The sequence below is a fragment of the Megalopta genalis genome, unplaced genomic scaffold (assembly GCF_051020955.1).
Source record: "Megalopta genalis isolate 19385.01 unplaced genomic scaffold, iyMegGena1_principal scaffold0037, whole genome shotgun sequence".
Classification (NCBI taxonomy): Eukaryota; Metazoa; Arthropoda; class Insecta; order Hymenoptera; family Halictidae; genus Megalopta; species Megalopta genalis.
In genome coordinates this window covers 556,794-570,151 of record NW_027476106.1, presented here as the reverse complement: position 1 = coordinate 570,151, position 13,358 = coordinate 556,794, and the positions used below count along the sequence as shown (strand labels likewise).

The 13,358-nt window shown below is 45.4% G+C and overlaps 1 protein-coding gene across 1 annotated transcript; it reads right to left on the bottom strand.

The window, feature by feature from the left end:
* Positions 1-4,028: 4,028 nt before the first annotated feature.
* Positions 4,029-12,521, bottom strand: LOC117221428 (uncharacterized). The gene is made up of 4 exons (XM_076527749.1): positions 12,371-12,521; positions 10,755-12,063; positions 7,081-7,419; positions 4,029-6,085 (listed from the first exon to the last, which is right to left on the bottom strand). Exons 2-4 carry the CDS (start codon positions 12,051-12,053, stop codon positions 4,631-4,633), a joined length of 3,093 nt encoding a protein of 1,030 aa, XP_076383864.1. The 5' UTR covers positions 12,054-12,063; positions 12,371-12,521; the 3' UTR covers positions 4,029-4,630.
* Positions 12,522-13,358: the final 837 nt, after the last annotated feature.

Genomic DNA, 13,358 nt, shown 5'->3' with positions numbered 1-13,358 from the left:
GGCTTTGTTTACGAGTTATTAACGGAAAACACTGACCAATGAGAGGTGACGGCGCGAAGTTCCAGAGCCCGCAGCACGAGGCTTTGGCACATGGTCGGGACGGACTCGAGCCGCGAGTATTGAACAAATCACGAAGCGAGAACTTTCCGGACTTTTTTTTTACTACGTAACAGTGATATTTTTAAGAAAAAACGCTGTTCACCTTTACTTTAGAACGTCTAAAGAATATTTACTAAGATTTCGGACCCGAAATAGTAAGTAATTTAACCGTGACGGCCGTTTTAGTTTTCTAGTGTGCATGACACCTCGTGTGTAACATGTGAAATTTTTAAGCAAGGTGTACAGTGAAGATATTATTATCATATAACCTTAACATATCAAGGTTATGTCAAGGTTATTGATAATATTCTTCAAGGCTCGGTCGCCTTGCGCCAGCATATCTCGCCTCTCATTGGTCACTCTTTTTCGTTAATAACTCGTAAACAAAGCCGCGGATCGCATTTTCGCCAAGGACAAACTTACATCAAATTACCTCGGGAACCTTCCATTCTCGGATTGCGAGACATTCTTGGGACACCATGTATACGTGGACGAAAGGAACGCGACCTCCTCGCGCAGTCCAGCGTCGGTTGGAAGTTGGAACAACGATCCCGTCAGGGCCGTGCTCTTCGAGGAGTCTCGTTATTAGGAATCGCGAACCCGGTGGGATCGTCGATCGGATCGATCTCGTTAGTCCCGGAACCGTACGATCCCGATGGCAACTCGCCGGCAAGATCATTAAAAGTATCTTTCGGATCGAGAGCGAGAACGGGAACGGGGACGGGCGACATCCTCGGCGAACGTCGACTGGAGTGTCCAGTTAGTATAGTACAGTTCGGTCTAACTAGCCAAGTTGTACGGTGCGACGTCGAGCACGTTTTCTACCGTGATATTCGACGATCCCGTTCTGTTGCGGTTTGTTTTTCGAACGAGCGCACCTGAGATTCGACAACAGTCGCGACAGGTAAGTACAGTAATGTCTCTCTAATCGACGCTCGGATTGTCCACAAAAATGGACAATTTCGGAACAGGAGATACGATTGTTCGAGCCTTGCGGCTCGTTTTTATAGTTGTTGACAATTCGTGACTATAAAAATGAACCGCAAGGATCGAATTAATCGTATCTCCCCTTCCGAAATTGTTCATTTTCGTGGACAATCCGAGCGTCGATCAGAGAGACATTACCGTATAATCTGAGCGTCAATTGCGGAAAATTTATTATAGGATGCTTACAAACAACGGACAATTTGGGAAGAGAAGACACGATTATTCGAACCTCGCGCCTCGTTTTTATAATTGTCGACAATCGAAAGCTATAAAAACGAGCAGTTTTAATTCTCGCGAGAAACTTATTGGATTCGCGAGAAATATCGAAGTTCTGCCGCGGAGTTAAAGGACTTGTGAAAAGAAATCGTACGACCTTCCAAAGATTTGGGAGACCTGCGAACAAAATTTCATCCCCCGCAACAAATTATCGAGATAATTATTGCTATTAAAATAGCAGAACCTGGACCGTCGTTTTAGAGTCTGCGACAAAGCAAAGAGCGTCGAATAAAAAATAGTACGGCCCGGGAAAAGAATTGGGAAGCTTGGGAAAACATTCTACGGACTAGGTGATAAATTACGGAGCCGTAGGAAAAATTGCGACAACCGGACAAATGGACAATTTGGGAAGAGGAGATACGATTATTGTGAGCCTAGCGGCTCTCGAATAATTAAAATAATTAAAATAATAATTAAAATTCCTATTTAGATATAGAAAATGCTGTGATCCTTCGAAATTTTTATAACAGACAGTGTTAGTTAATTTTGGAAAGGTTTATACGCGCCTATATACGTACATATGTAAATGGCTTATGGATCCGAAGCGATTTAAAACAGTTGATATTGACAGTTTGAAAACAGCCAACGTAACGCCATCTAGCTGCAAACAGGTGAGATTCTTCTAAATGGCTACGCAGTCGCGAAACGAGTCGGGGAATCCCCGATACTGGACGCTGTTCAGCCTGCAGAAACAGGGACTTTCCCGTCTAGGGATATTTTAACGTGATCCAGCGTCGATAGTCCATTTAATCGACTACACAGCCTAATCGAAAGGATTTCATTGAGCACTACGGATCAAATAAAAACGTCGCTCTGGCAGAGAAATTATAAACCTAATCTTATCCGATCGTCGCTCCGACGGAGAAATTATAAAAACCTAACCTTATCCGATCGTCGCTCTTCCTGCCACGATCGTTTTATTAATTACAGTTATTCATAGACAGACTGCTACCGACTACCTTACACGTTTTTATGCAAAGTCGAATTACCATCGCGTAATCGAAATTCTGAAACTGAATTCGATCAACCGATTAATTTCTCTAGCAATGATTTTTCGATACATATACGAATAAAATGAAAACGCTGTTGAATTTATCGCGTTCCCCATAGACGGAGAACATGGTTTTTCATGCGTGTAACTGTGTACCAACGACAGAATAGCTGTGTTGTTTCGTCGTCTCCACGCTCATAACCTATCGCGCGATGAAAACGCCCGAAAGCATAGTTTCCGCGAACGATTCTCCGTTGTTACCATAAATATAATCAGATTTTCCATGCAACTTTATTTTACTCGACTTCCTTTACTCGAAAGGATCTTTCTAATTCACGTTTCAACGAAGAATCATCGGACGCGCCATTGTGTAGGGATTTTCTGATTTGAGAAATCGATAACGAGCAACCTGACATAACCTCGACTCTTTGTTCCAACTGTACGCTCTCTCTTCGATACGCTGCAGTTCTCTTTCGTCGTATGTTTTGGTAAAACGCGCTTTACTCGACGCACAACCGATTAACCGCCGCCTTCAAATTCATATTTCCTAAGGTCCTAAGTGAAAACAGAAGATTTCTGTTTCACGAAGAAATATAACAGCGGAAAGAAAGTAAGCTAATTCGAGATATATGAGGATTAAAAGGGAAATTTGTATTGCGATAACGGTTACCTGTTGCTGTTTCGGCGCACAGAGACGGAGAACTTGTAGATCTGTTCCAAGCGCATCGTTTGAACACCGATGGAACAAGATTCGCAAACATTTACACTTGCGTTTCGCTTTACTTTCACTGTTCCCTTTATTTTTGCTAATCCTGTTCGGCGGTATCCCAAGCTCAAAATGATCTCGTGCGCTATCGAAAGTATAGCAAAACCATGAGAGCGTTTACGACGGCGCGGCGGTGAGTGCGTGACCACGCGAACATAGCTGCAACAGCGCTACCTTACTGTACGTTCCATCCGGCGAATGGCGATAGGAGGGAAATTCGAATATGGAATGTAATATTTAGATAATAATCGCATAATTTATAGATATCTATTACTATCCGGGTGCGAGAGCTTAAGCCAAGTGAAGAGACACCGTAATTATTTCTAATAACACATATTCCTTCCTAAGAGAGAGAGAGAGAGAGAGAGAGCGAGTGAGAGTGAGGAAGAGAGAGCAAGAGAGCAAGAGAGAGAGAGCAGAAGAGATCGAGAGAGCGCGGGAGAGAGAGCAGAAGAGAGTAAGAGAGCGCGAGAGAGAGAGAGCAAAAGAGAGCAAGAGAGAGAGAGAGAGAGAAAGTTCTCATGGAAATCGTCGGTGAGATTTTAGTTGGCTAATTAATAAATGCAGGAGAGAGAAATCGAACCCTAAGACCTCCAGGGCAAAAAAGGGGAATATTAGCGCCTCGATCGGCCATGAAACAAGACACGCACGCCCGACGAACGGCATATTAGCTGACAGCGTTGCTCGGTCAAGTTACGCGAGCCGATTTTCACGAAATTCCAGTGGAAGTTTATTTTCAGAAAAAAATTTAAGCTACGCGTGAAACAAACTCGAATTGCTCCAACTCGTCGACCAGCCGATTTCTCAAAAGCTGATCAGAGAATCGATGAATCTACGTATAACTTTCGCGAGGCCGAGTCGATTAAACGTTCGAGGTTAAAGCGGAACTTGCAGAAACATTTCACAACGTTTACTCCATAAACAGGAACATTTATTTCGGTAATGCCTTTTCATACAAATCGCCGGTATTCAAGCTACGTAACAGCCGTTAGTAGTTCGTTTGAAGCGTGATAATGCGTTAGTATCGCGAGTTACGTTGCGCTTTCGTCCACGTTGTCCTGGAACATACGAAAAGGGAATACATCATTGTTCTCGATCGTCGCGACGCGTTCGAACGTTCGAAACGACATAACCTAGATCGCGGATTTTTATGGAAAATAACAAGTTGCCGTTGACGATGGGCATTTATTTGGAAGAAACGTACTATTCTTTCAATTATTTAAACGAATCGAACCGCGTACAACTTTTCAAACGCAATAACATTTTTAAAACCGGACCAGATGACTTGAATTTTTTTGAAACGGTAGCAGGACTAGTCTACTAGACGATGACTGATGATTTCTCCGATATCGCATTTCCAAAATCTGTGAAAAGTCGCCCGCCTACCTAGCTTTGCTAATAGAAAGAATTCGACCGTTTCTCCGATATCGCATTTCCAAAATCTGAAAAGTCGCCCGCCTACCTAGCTTTGTTAATAGCAAGAATTCGACCGTTTCTCCGATATCGCATTTTCAAAATCTGTCGGTGTCTTCGGGCTCGTCCTCGTCCTCGTCCTCGTCCTCGTCCTTGGCTACGAGATTTCCGCACTCGCACATGTGGTCCTTGAGATAGATCGCGAGATTGGGTAGATCGTGGTTGATCCAGGACACGTTGATGACGAACAGCGGGTTGTCCTGCAGGTGGAGTTCCTGCAAACTGTGCGAACGTTCCGTCGAAAGCTTCTCCAGGTAGTGGATGAAGTTGTTCTTCAACAACAGCCGGCGCAGGGATCTGGCTTGGTTGATCAGGTTCTTGGGGATGGTGACGATCTGGTTGCCGGACAGCTCGAGGGTGTGGAGGGCGGTCATGAAGCCGAACGGTTTGTCGTCGACGATCTTGATCTTGTTCTCGGCCAGGTCGATGGTCTCGAGTCTCATAGGCTGCTTGCAGAAGCTGTCTTTGGTCACGGCCTCGATCAGGTTGCCGCGGAGGTCGAGGATCTTCAATTTTTGTAGCTGGCAGACGTTCGGGACGGTGGTCAGATGGTTCCTGGCCGCGATCAGCCCCTCGAGATTCGCCAACCCTAGCCAGAGAGCTTCGTCGAGGGTCTCGATCTTGTTCGCGGACAGATCCAGGGTCTTCAGATTGAACGAGTCGACGAAAGCGTCGCCGGCGACGTTCCCGATGAGGTTGCGCGACGCGTTCAGCGTCTGCAGATGGGTCATCCCTCCGATGGACAGCGAGGAGGTGCCGCAGCTGTTGGCGCACAGCTCCTCGATCTTGTTCCCGGCGACGACCAGCTCAACGGTGTTGCTCAGGTAACCCTTCTCGATCGTCGAGATCGCGTTGTCGCCCAGGTCGACGATGTTCAGCGTCTTGGGCGCGTTCTTCAGAAAAGCGACCGATTCGATCTTGTTCTTGGACAGGCTCAGCCGGACCAGAAGGGGGGCGAACTTCTTCAGATCGACCCCGAACCGAGTAATACCATCCGACCTCAGGGACAACTCCTCCAGCAGCGGCAAACTATGAACGACCTCATCCAACGCCGAGTTCTTCTCGTCCCGGCGCTTGTTGTGGTCCACTATCAGCTGCCTCAGCTCCTTGTGCGGGCCGATGCGCAGCAGCAGCGGGATGCTGATGTTGTTCAACGACAGGTTCAGCAGCCGCAGGTTGGGCACCAAGTCGAAAGCACAGCTGGCCACCTCGGTGATCCCGTTGTCGTCCAGGTGCAGCTTCACCACCTTGTTGCTCTTCACCACACCCTCGCCGATCGAAGACAGACCTGTCCGCGACAACCGCAGCTCCACCTCGCCGCGATCGAAGCAGCCATTTACTGGCACTACTGGAGTCTTTGGCTTCGATATAGGTGGCTGATTCGACTCATTGTACAATATGTAAGTATTCCCGGGTTCCACGTATCCAGTTGCCAATCGCAGCGCGAACAGCAGCCACGCGGCCGATAGTTTCCAACGGCGGTCGATTTTCATCTGGAACGTACAATGAGACCGGTCGAACAACGAGTTCCGTCGAAATTTTCTCAACATTCCGGATCTCGGATCAACCGTTCGAGTCCCAGGGGGTACTGAAAAAACACCGTCGAAGAATCCCAAACAGCGCAACCGCGCTTTCTACGAACGAGCACGAAAAAACCCGAGCAGCGCGACAGCGCTTGTTTTATTTTACGTCGAGAAACGCCGAGCGGCGCGATAATAATGAATGAAAAATTTGTATTTTGTAACGTATTATCGCATTGTTATAGTATTATTCTACCTATTCTTCGGTAAATCTGAGGCGCGCTTCGACAATCGGTAACGCGCCGTCGGTTGTCCACAATGTTCGAAATGTGCTGGGTTTTCTCGACGTAAAATCTCAACGACGCGATCGCGCTGCTCGGGACTCGAACGGTTGAAAAGCCGGAGAATCGCGCTTCGTCGCGAAACCATTTCAGTTTTCCGGAGGTTACTTCCCAGCTGATTTCGAGTCGCGCCATCGTGGTGGCAGATTTCTAATCTGGCTTAGGTAGCTGAAATTAAAGCCGAAAGTGTCCGCTTTAAGATGGAATTGGCCGGATTTAAATAAGAACACCAAAGCCGTAGGAGAAATCAGGGTAAAGTAATTTCTCCCTAATTCGCGCTCGGATCGCGCACGGAAATGGTCGAGTAACGAAGCGCGAAGAACGATCTTGCGGTGGCATCTCGACGGGGCTGTCACCCACGTGTTACGAACCACGCGTTAAATGAATTTAACGAAACGTCCATCGTACAAATCGTGAAGCACCGATCGTTGAATAGAAAAAAGAAGAAAAATCCGGACGCGAATTAGGGAGAAATAACTGTTCGTCGATGGCCGACTCGGCGAAAGTTGGTTGGTTGCTTCTCGAATTTGTAGAGTTTCGATTCGACGAATCGATTTAATCGAAGAAAACGTTTCGTTCTGTCGGCAAGCATCCGAAGGCGTTCGCGACTTCCAGAAATACACTTACGGCTCGAATCGGCTTGGAGAACGCAGCGTCGTTGCCTATAGATTCTTCGCGGATTCTCACACCTCGTTTCGCACCGGAACCTTCGAACGACTCAGCACCTTCTGTCCTGCGGCCGCCCCGACGGGGACTCTTTATAGAGTAGCGATAATTCCAAGGAAATTTAACGCCGGTATGTTCCAGGGCCGTGAACGCTGTTCCAAGGAGCCTCGACGAAGGCTCCTCGACGAAGGGAACCTCGGCGAAAGCGTTATTATATTCGACGGTTGTTTTATTATACAGAGTGTCCCAAACATGTCTCGCAATCCGGAAATGGCGAGTTGCTCGGATCATTTGAAGCAACTTTTTCCTTTACAACAGCGACCAATAAGAATCGAGTACGGCTGACGCGAGGCGGCCCAGCCAACCAGCGCGCGAAGTCCGGTTCCGCTCATTGGCTCGGTCGTCTCGCGCCAGCCGAGCTCGCCTCTCATTGGTCACTGTTTTTCGTTGATAACTCGTTAACGGTGCCTAGGAGAAAATTTTTGTAAAGGCAAAAGTTGCTTCAAATGACCCAAGGAACCCGCCACTTTCGGATTGCGAGGCATTTTTAGGGCACCCTGTATTTTATATAATATTATATATATTATTTTTTATATATAACACAACAAATTTTAATAAATATTTTTTATTATATTTGATAAGCCGTCGCAACGGGTTACCAGAGACATCCAGCTCGCCGAGTTCTCTGTAGTGAAAAATTGAACTTTTCGCATCGACGCAGCATTTCGCTTCGCGCTCGCGAATCTCGCAGTTCGATAGATTCGAAGGATTTTCTTCGGTTTCGGCGATCGGCGAACGATCCTTGACATAACGGCGATTAGACGAATGTTCGTGTCCGATTAGACGAATGCGGGCCGGGGCGCCGATCGCGCTGGCACAGAACTGAAATAGTTGCTGAGATCGAGCATCGTTCCAGGAAGACTATCTCTTTCGGGCTCGAGTTTACAGAGGCATCGGGATCGCTTGTCAGCGTATCTAGTACGAAATGTTCCACTGCGAAAAAAAATGCTCGCTGCCGGAGCACGGAGAGGAAACGAAGAAAATTGGCCAAGCGGTCGCTCGAACGTCGCACCAAGCGCCGACACCAAACTCTCTGTTCTCGCGTTTCTTCGTTTTCTTATTTTCGCAGCCAAAACCGAATTTAACCTGCGACAATTTCTCGCGGTTCCGCCGTTTCGACGGGAAGTTATCATACTTTTAGGGGAGCGCGATTTTTCGGGATCGGGACGGGATCTTAACACTTTATCGTCCGGTCGTGGTTGAGGCTGCCACTCAGTAAGGACTGGCTTAGTCGCGCGCGCATTTGCTCCCAGTACCGGCTAAATTTTCGCTATTCATTGTGTTGTGCTTATTCCTTTAAAAATAATAATAAATAATAATAATTATTATAATTATAATTCATAAGGATATGGGGAGGTCAGCATACAGGAGGTCAGCTACTAACAAAACAGTAAAGAAGCGAAAACCGTCGATAGCTAAAAGTCGATTAACAGGCTATCGGTCGATAAGCATTGGCAATCGAAAAGCCGATTAATAGGCTAGCGATCGATAAACATTGGCAATCGAAAAGCCGATAAATAGGCTAGCGGTCGATAAAGTGTTAAAACTCCTCGGGATTCCCGAGAATGTTCGGGAATTTTTCTTGCAATCCCAGGATTCGGAAACGTGTTTCGTTCTCTCGAACGTGGCCGCGGTTTCAGATTTCTTGTTCCCGTCGTCGCGGTTGAGTTCGCACAATTTTTCCGTTTCATTCAACTTGGTTATTTGTAACAGGTTGCTGTGGTTTAAAAAAAAAAAGAAAAAAGTGAGATACGCGTGGTTTTATTTTCAATTATCGTCCGAGCCACCTAATTTCTTTCTCTGCGTGCTTTCTGCAACGTATTTCAAGGCCATCGAGATCGGGCACGTGCCTTCGATATGCTAACATTGTAAAGGTGTCCCACAATTATGGTATTTCCGGGGAAACGAGGAGTTCCTGAGACGATTCGAAGTAATTTTTTCCTTTAAACAAATTTTCTCCGAGGCATCGTTCACGAGTTATTAAAGAAAAACGCTTGACCAATGGGATGCGAGATCAACTGGCGCAAGGCGGCCGGGCCAATCAGCGGAACTGGGCTGCGCGCGCTCGTTGGCTGGGCCGTCTCGCGCCATCCGAGCTCGCCTCTCATTGGTCGGCGTTTTTCGTTAATAATTCGTGAACGATGCCTCGGAAGACATTCTTGTAAAGGAAAAAGTTGCTTCGAATCACCTCAGGAACTCCTCGTTTCCCGGAAATACCATAATTCTGGGACACGCTGTAGATCGATTTTCGGGATCCCACGCTCCTCTACACAGGGTGTCCCAAAAATGTCTCGCAATACGGAAATGTGGGGTAGCCGAGGTCGTTCTAAGTAACTTTTTCCTTTGCTTATCATAAACAATAAAAAAGGAGCGATAATTCTTCCAACAATATCGTGTCCGAATATCAATGCGAGTCACTGTACGTATTTCTGAGGAACGCGCGAGATTTAACTGTTCGCGAATGCACCGATCGTTGCTAAAAATCGAAATTATCCACTCAACGGTCCCCGTGCGTCACGAACAAAATTCGAAACTACAGCCGTCGGTAGACGGAAGCTTCGTCGATTGTGACGTTAAACGAAAGTTCCGTTATACGTCGGATGAATCTGCTCGCAGCAATGTTCCTTGGTAGAGAGGAACGGCGACACCTCACAGATTAGATTCGAAAGGTTATCTCTGCGACGAAAGACTTGCAACGTTGCCACATATAGTAATGTCTCCCTAATCGACGCTCGGATTGTCCACAAAAATGGACAATTCTGGAAAAGGAGTTGCAAGGCTTGTTATTAACGAAAAATAATGACCAACGAGGCTGCCGCTACCAAAGATATGAAAGAGCAGCTGGATGAAGATGAAAATCGGGGAACGATTCAACAGAGAGAGAGAGAGAGAGAGAGAGAGAGAGAGAGAGAAAACTGATGCTGACGAAGCGGAATGTAGAGTGGAAAGGAACAATGAAACTGGCGACCATAACTCCGTTTCTTTTAAACATTTAGTACTTACTTGATCGAGTACTAAATGCATTTTTATTAACGGTTAAACATAAAGATTTTACAATGTTTCAAAATACCTAAGAGTAAAAATTTGTCAATGCTTTGATAGTCCAAACAGTTCCAATATACAGTAATATTTCCCTAACTGACGCTCGGATCGTGCAGAAAAATGGACAATTTGGTAAGAGGAGATATCATTATTCGAGCCTTGCGGCTCGTTTTTATAGTTGTTGACAATTCGTGACTATAAAAATGGAACCGCAAGGCTCGAATAATCGTCTCTCTTCTCTTGAAATTGTCCATTTTTGTAGGCAATACGAGCATCAATTAGAGAGACATTACTGTAGTTCCAATAATGGTACCAATACAGAAATGTCTCCGTAATTGACGCTCAGATTATGCGGAAAAATGAACAATTTGTGAAGAGGGAGATGCGATTATATTACTTATTTTCATAGCTGTTGGCAATTCGTGACTATAAATATGGAACCGCAAGGCCCGAATAATCGTATCTACTCTCCCTAAATTGTCCATTTTCGTGGACAATCCGAGCGTCGTTTAGAGAGACATTACCGTAGTTCAAACAGTTGAAATGTTAAACAGATGGACCGTGGTAGTCGCCGGAATCGAATGAAACTCCTGATCCGTGATCTTCGTTAACGGGTTTTCTTCCAGGTACAGATTCATCAAATTGCCGAAGTCCGCCGTCAATCTTGTGTTCCCGAGGCTCGCGAACCGGTTCGAGGTCAAATTCAACATTTTCAGTTGGTTCAAACCGTTCGCCCAGCCCTCGGGCAGGTATTCCAGCTTGTTTATCGACAAATCGAGCGTCTCGAGCGCCCGAAGCTTCTGGAACGAGGTTTCGGCGATCTCGACGATATTATTGTCTCGAAGGCTCAACAACGTCAAGGAATCCGACCGCATGTCCCCGACGCTTGATATCTGATTGTGGCTCAAGTGCAACCCGCGTAGTTGCGGCAGATCGTGCAAGTCCGGCGTCTGCGTAATTTTATTGCCACACAAAATCAAAACCTCGAGATTGTTCGCCCTCTGTAGCAGAACGTCGCTTACGTCGTCGAAATTATTGTCAGACGCGTCGAGTATTTTCAAAGCAGAGCGATCTCTGTCGAAGAAAGTGAGCATTTTATACGAAAACATAGAACAGCCCTTAAACGACGCAATTGCGATGTTCGGAGAATGTACTTCGATTTGTTCCAAATTTGTATTGTGGTCCAAGTACAGAGACTGCAGATCGTCATCGCCAGATATTACAAAATGTGTAATTCGATTTCCTTCTAAATGCAAGTGTCGTAGCGTTGCTGGTAGTTTCGTTTTGAATATCCTGATGTCGTTGTATGCCATTCTTAGCGTAGTTAGTCGAGGAAACGAAAGGTCGATTGAGAAACTTTCATCGATGGGATCCATGTTATCATTGTAGTCGCTGGTGATATCACTATAGTGCCCGTATCTCTCCATACTATTCCTGTATCGATAGGTCTGACGATCCAGAATCAAGGTCTCCAAGCTTGTTGAAGTGTAATTGCGCAACATCAAGTCGTCCACTGAAATATAATTCCTCGCCAAATTTAGGCACTTGATATTCGGAAGGCCGTCGAAAATGCTGCCGGGTATATCCCTCAATTCGTTGTTCTGCAGATTAACGGCTTTAATCACCTCGCTTCTAATCATGCGGGGCGGAATCGATCGAAGATTCCAATTTGAGATATCTATAACATCGTTTTCAGAACAGACGGACATACCATCGATCGGAGGAATTTTGTCCGTGTCCGCGTCTGTATTTTTCTCAAAACTGATCAGACGCGATGACACAAATTGTATCATCAGCAACGAGAACAACAAGCTGTCTCGAATCCACGTCATCGTCGAACACCTGGAACAAAGAAATTTTACTTCTAGGACCCGGGAAGTGCTGCAACCGTACCCTGTTGCCTGTATGTACAGTAATTTCTCCCTAATTCGCGCTCCCTAATTCGTCTCGTTTTTACAATTGTTGAATAACGAATTAAATCGTCTACGCAATCTGACCGCTAATCAGGGAGAGTTTACGGTAATTTTTTAAGAACGACAAAGTCCAGATGCTGAGCCTTGTCTTTCGAATTAACAAATGTTAATGTTTATAACTTAGAATTACAGTTTTATTAAATTAACGTCTTATCAATTTTAGAGACACTACATACCGCAGATAATGTTGATCGACTGTGAACCGTAATTCTTTCTGCAGGCGGAATACGAACGGCAAAGATCTGTATGTTTCGTTTATCAGAACTCGAGTCGCGTCTCGTCGTTCACAGGGGCCTATTATATGCGCGACACACGAACTTAGAATTCGTCGGTGTGGATCCCGTGTGTGTTCGACATTATCAGCAATCGCGCGATCAGCGTTTCCATATTTACAACCGATAAACTTTCTCAGTTTTATTTCTTCTATGGGGCTGAATGAGAGAACACACCGCAACAAAACTATATTTCCCAGAAATTTAGGAGTGTCTTATAGCTTTGTTGCGGCGTGTTGCTATACAGTTGCCTGAATTAAATTTTAAGCAACCTATGTTTCGCGCAACATTATCTTTTTTCTTATCCAGACCCATAGAATACAGCGAGAAAGTTTAACAGTTGTACATTTGGACACACCGATCGCGCGATTGCTGATAATATCGAAGGTGCACAGGGTCCACCATGCAGCCTTCTAATGCTAACCCTTCGGATTTCGTAATCTTATATAACATTTGAACATACATTTGGCCATAATCATATTTTGTATAACAGCGTATGCTCGAGCAACATTTTCTTCGAATTCAGGCCTATAGAATACGTATACTGGCGAAGTTTGATACTTTAAATCTCGGACACCCTGTATATCCCTGCAGCAACCGGATGCGACGCGAGATACGATACGTTCAGTACGGCGCTATTTCTTCGAACTACGTTCATTGATATCGCTGACGATGAATAGCCGACGAACGGAGCCCCTATTATGCGAAAAAGGTATGGTCGTGGTGTAGCAGGTTGTTGAATTCGTTTCGGCACCAGCTGTAATATCATAAAGTCCAAAATATTTATCGATATTAAACGAACAAAACGACTTCAATTATATCTAACGATAATTTTGTTCCCGAAATTTGTTAATATTATACTTTGTTGAAAACGAACGCCTTTGAACTTCAG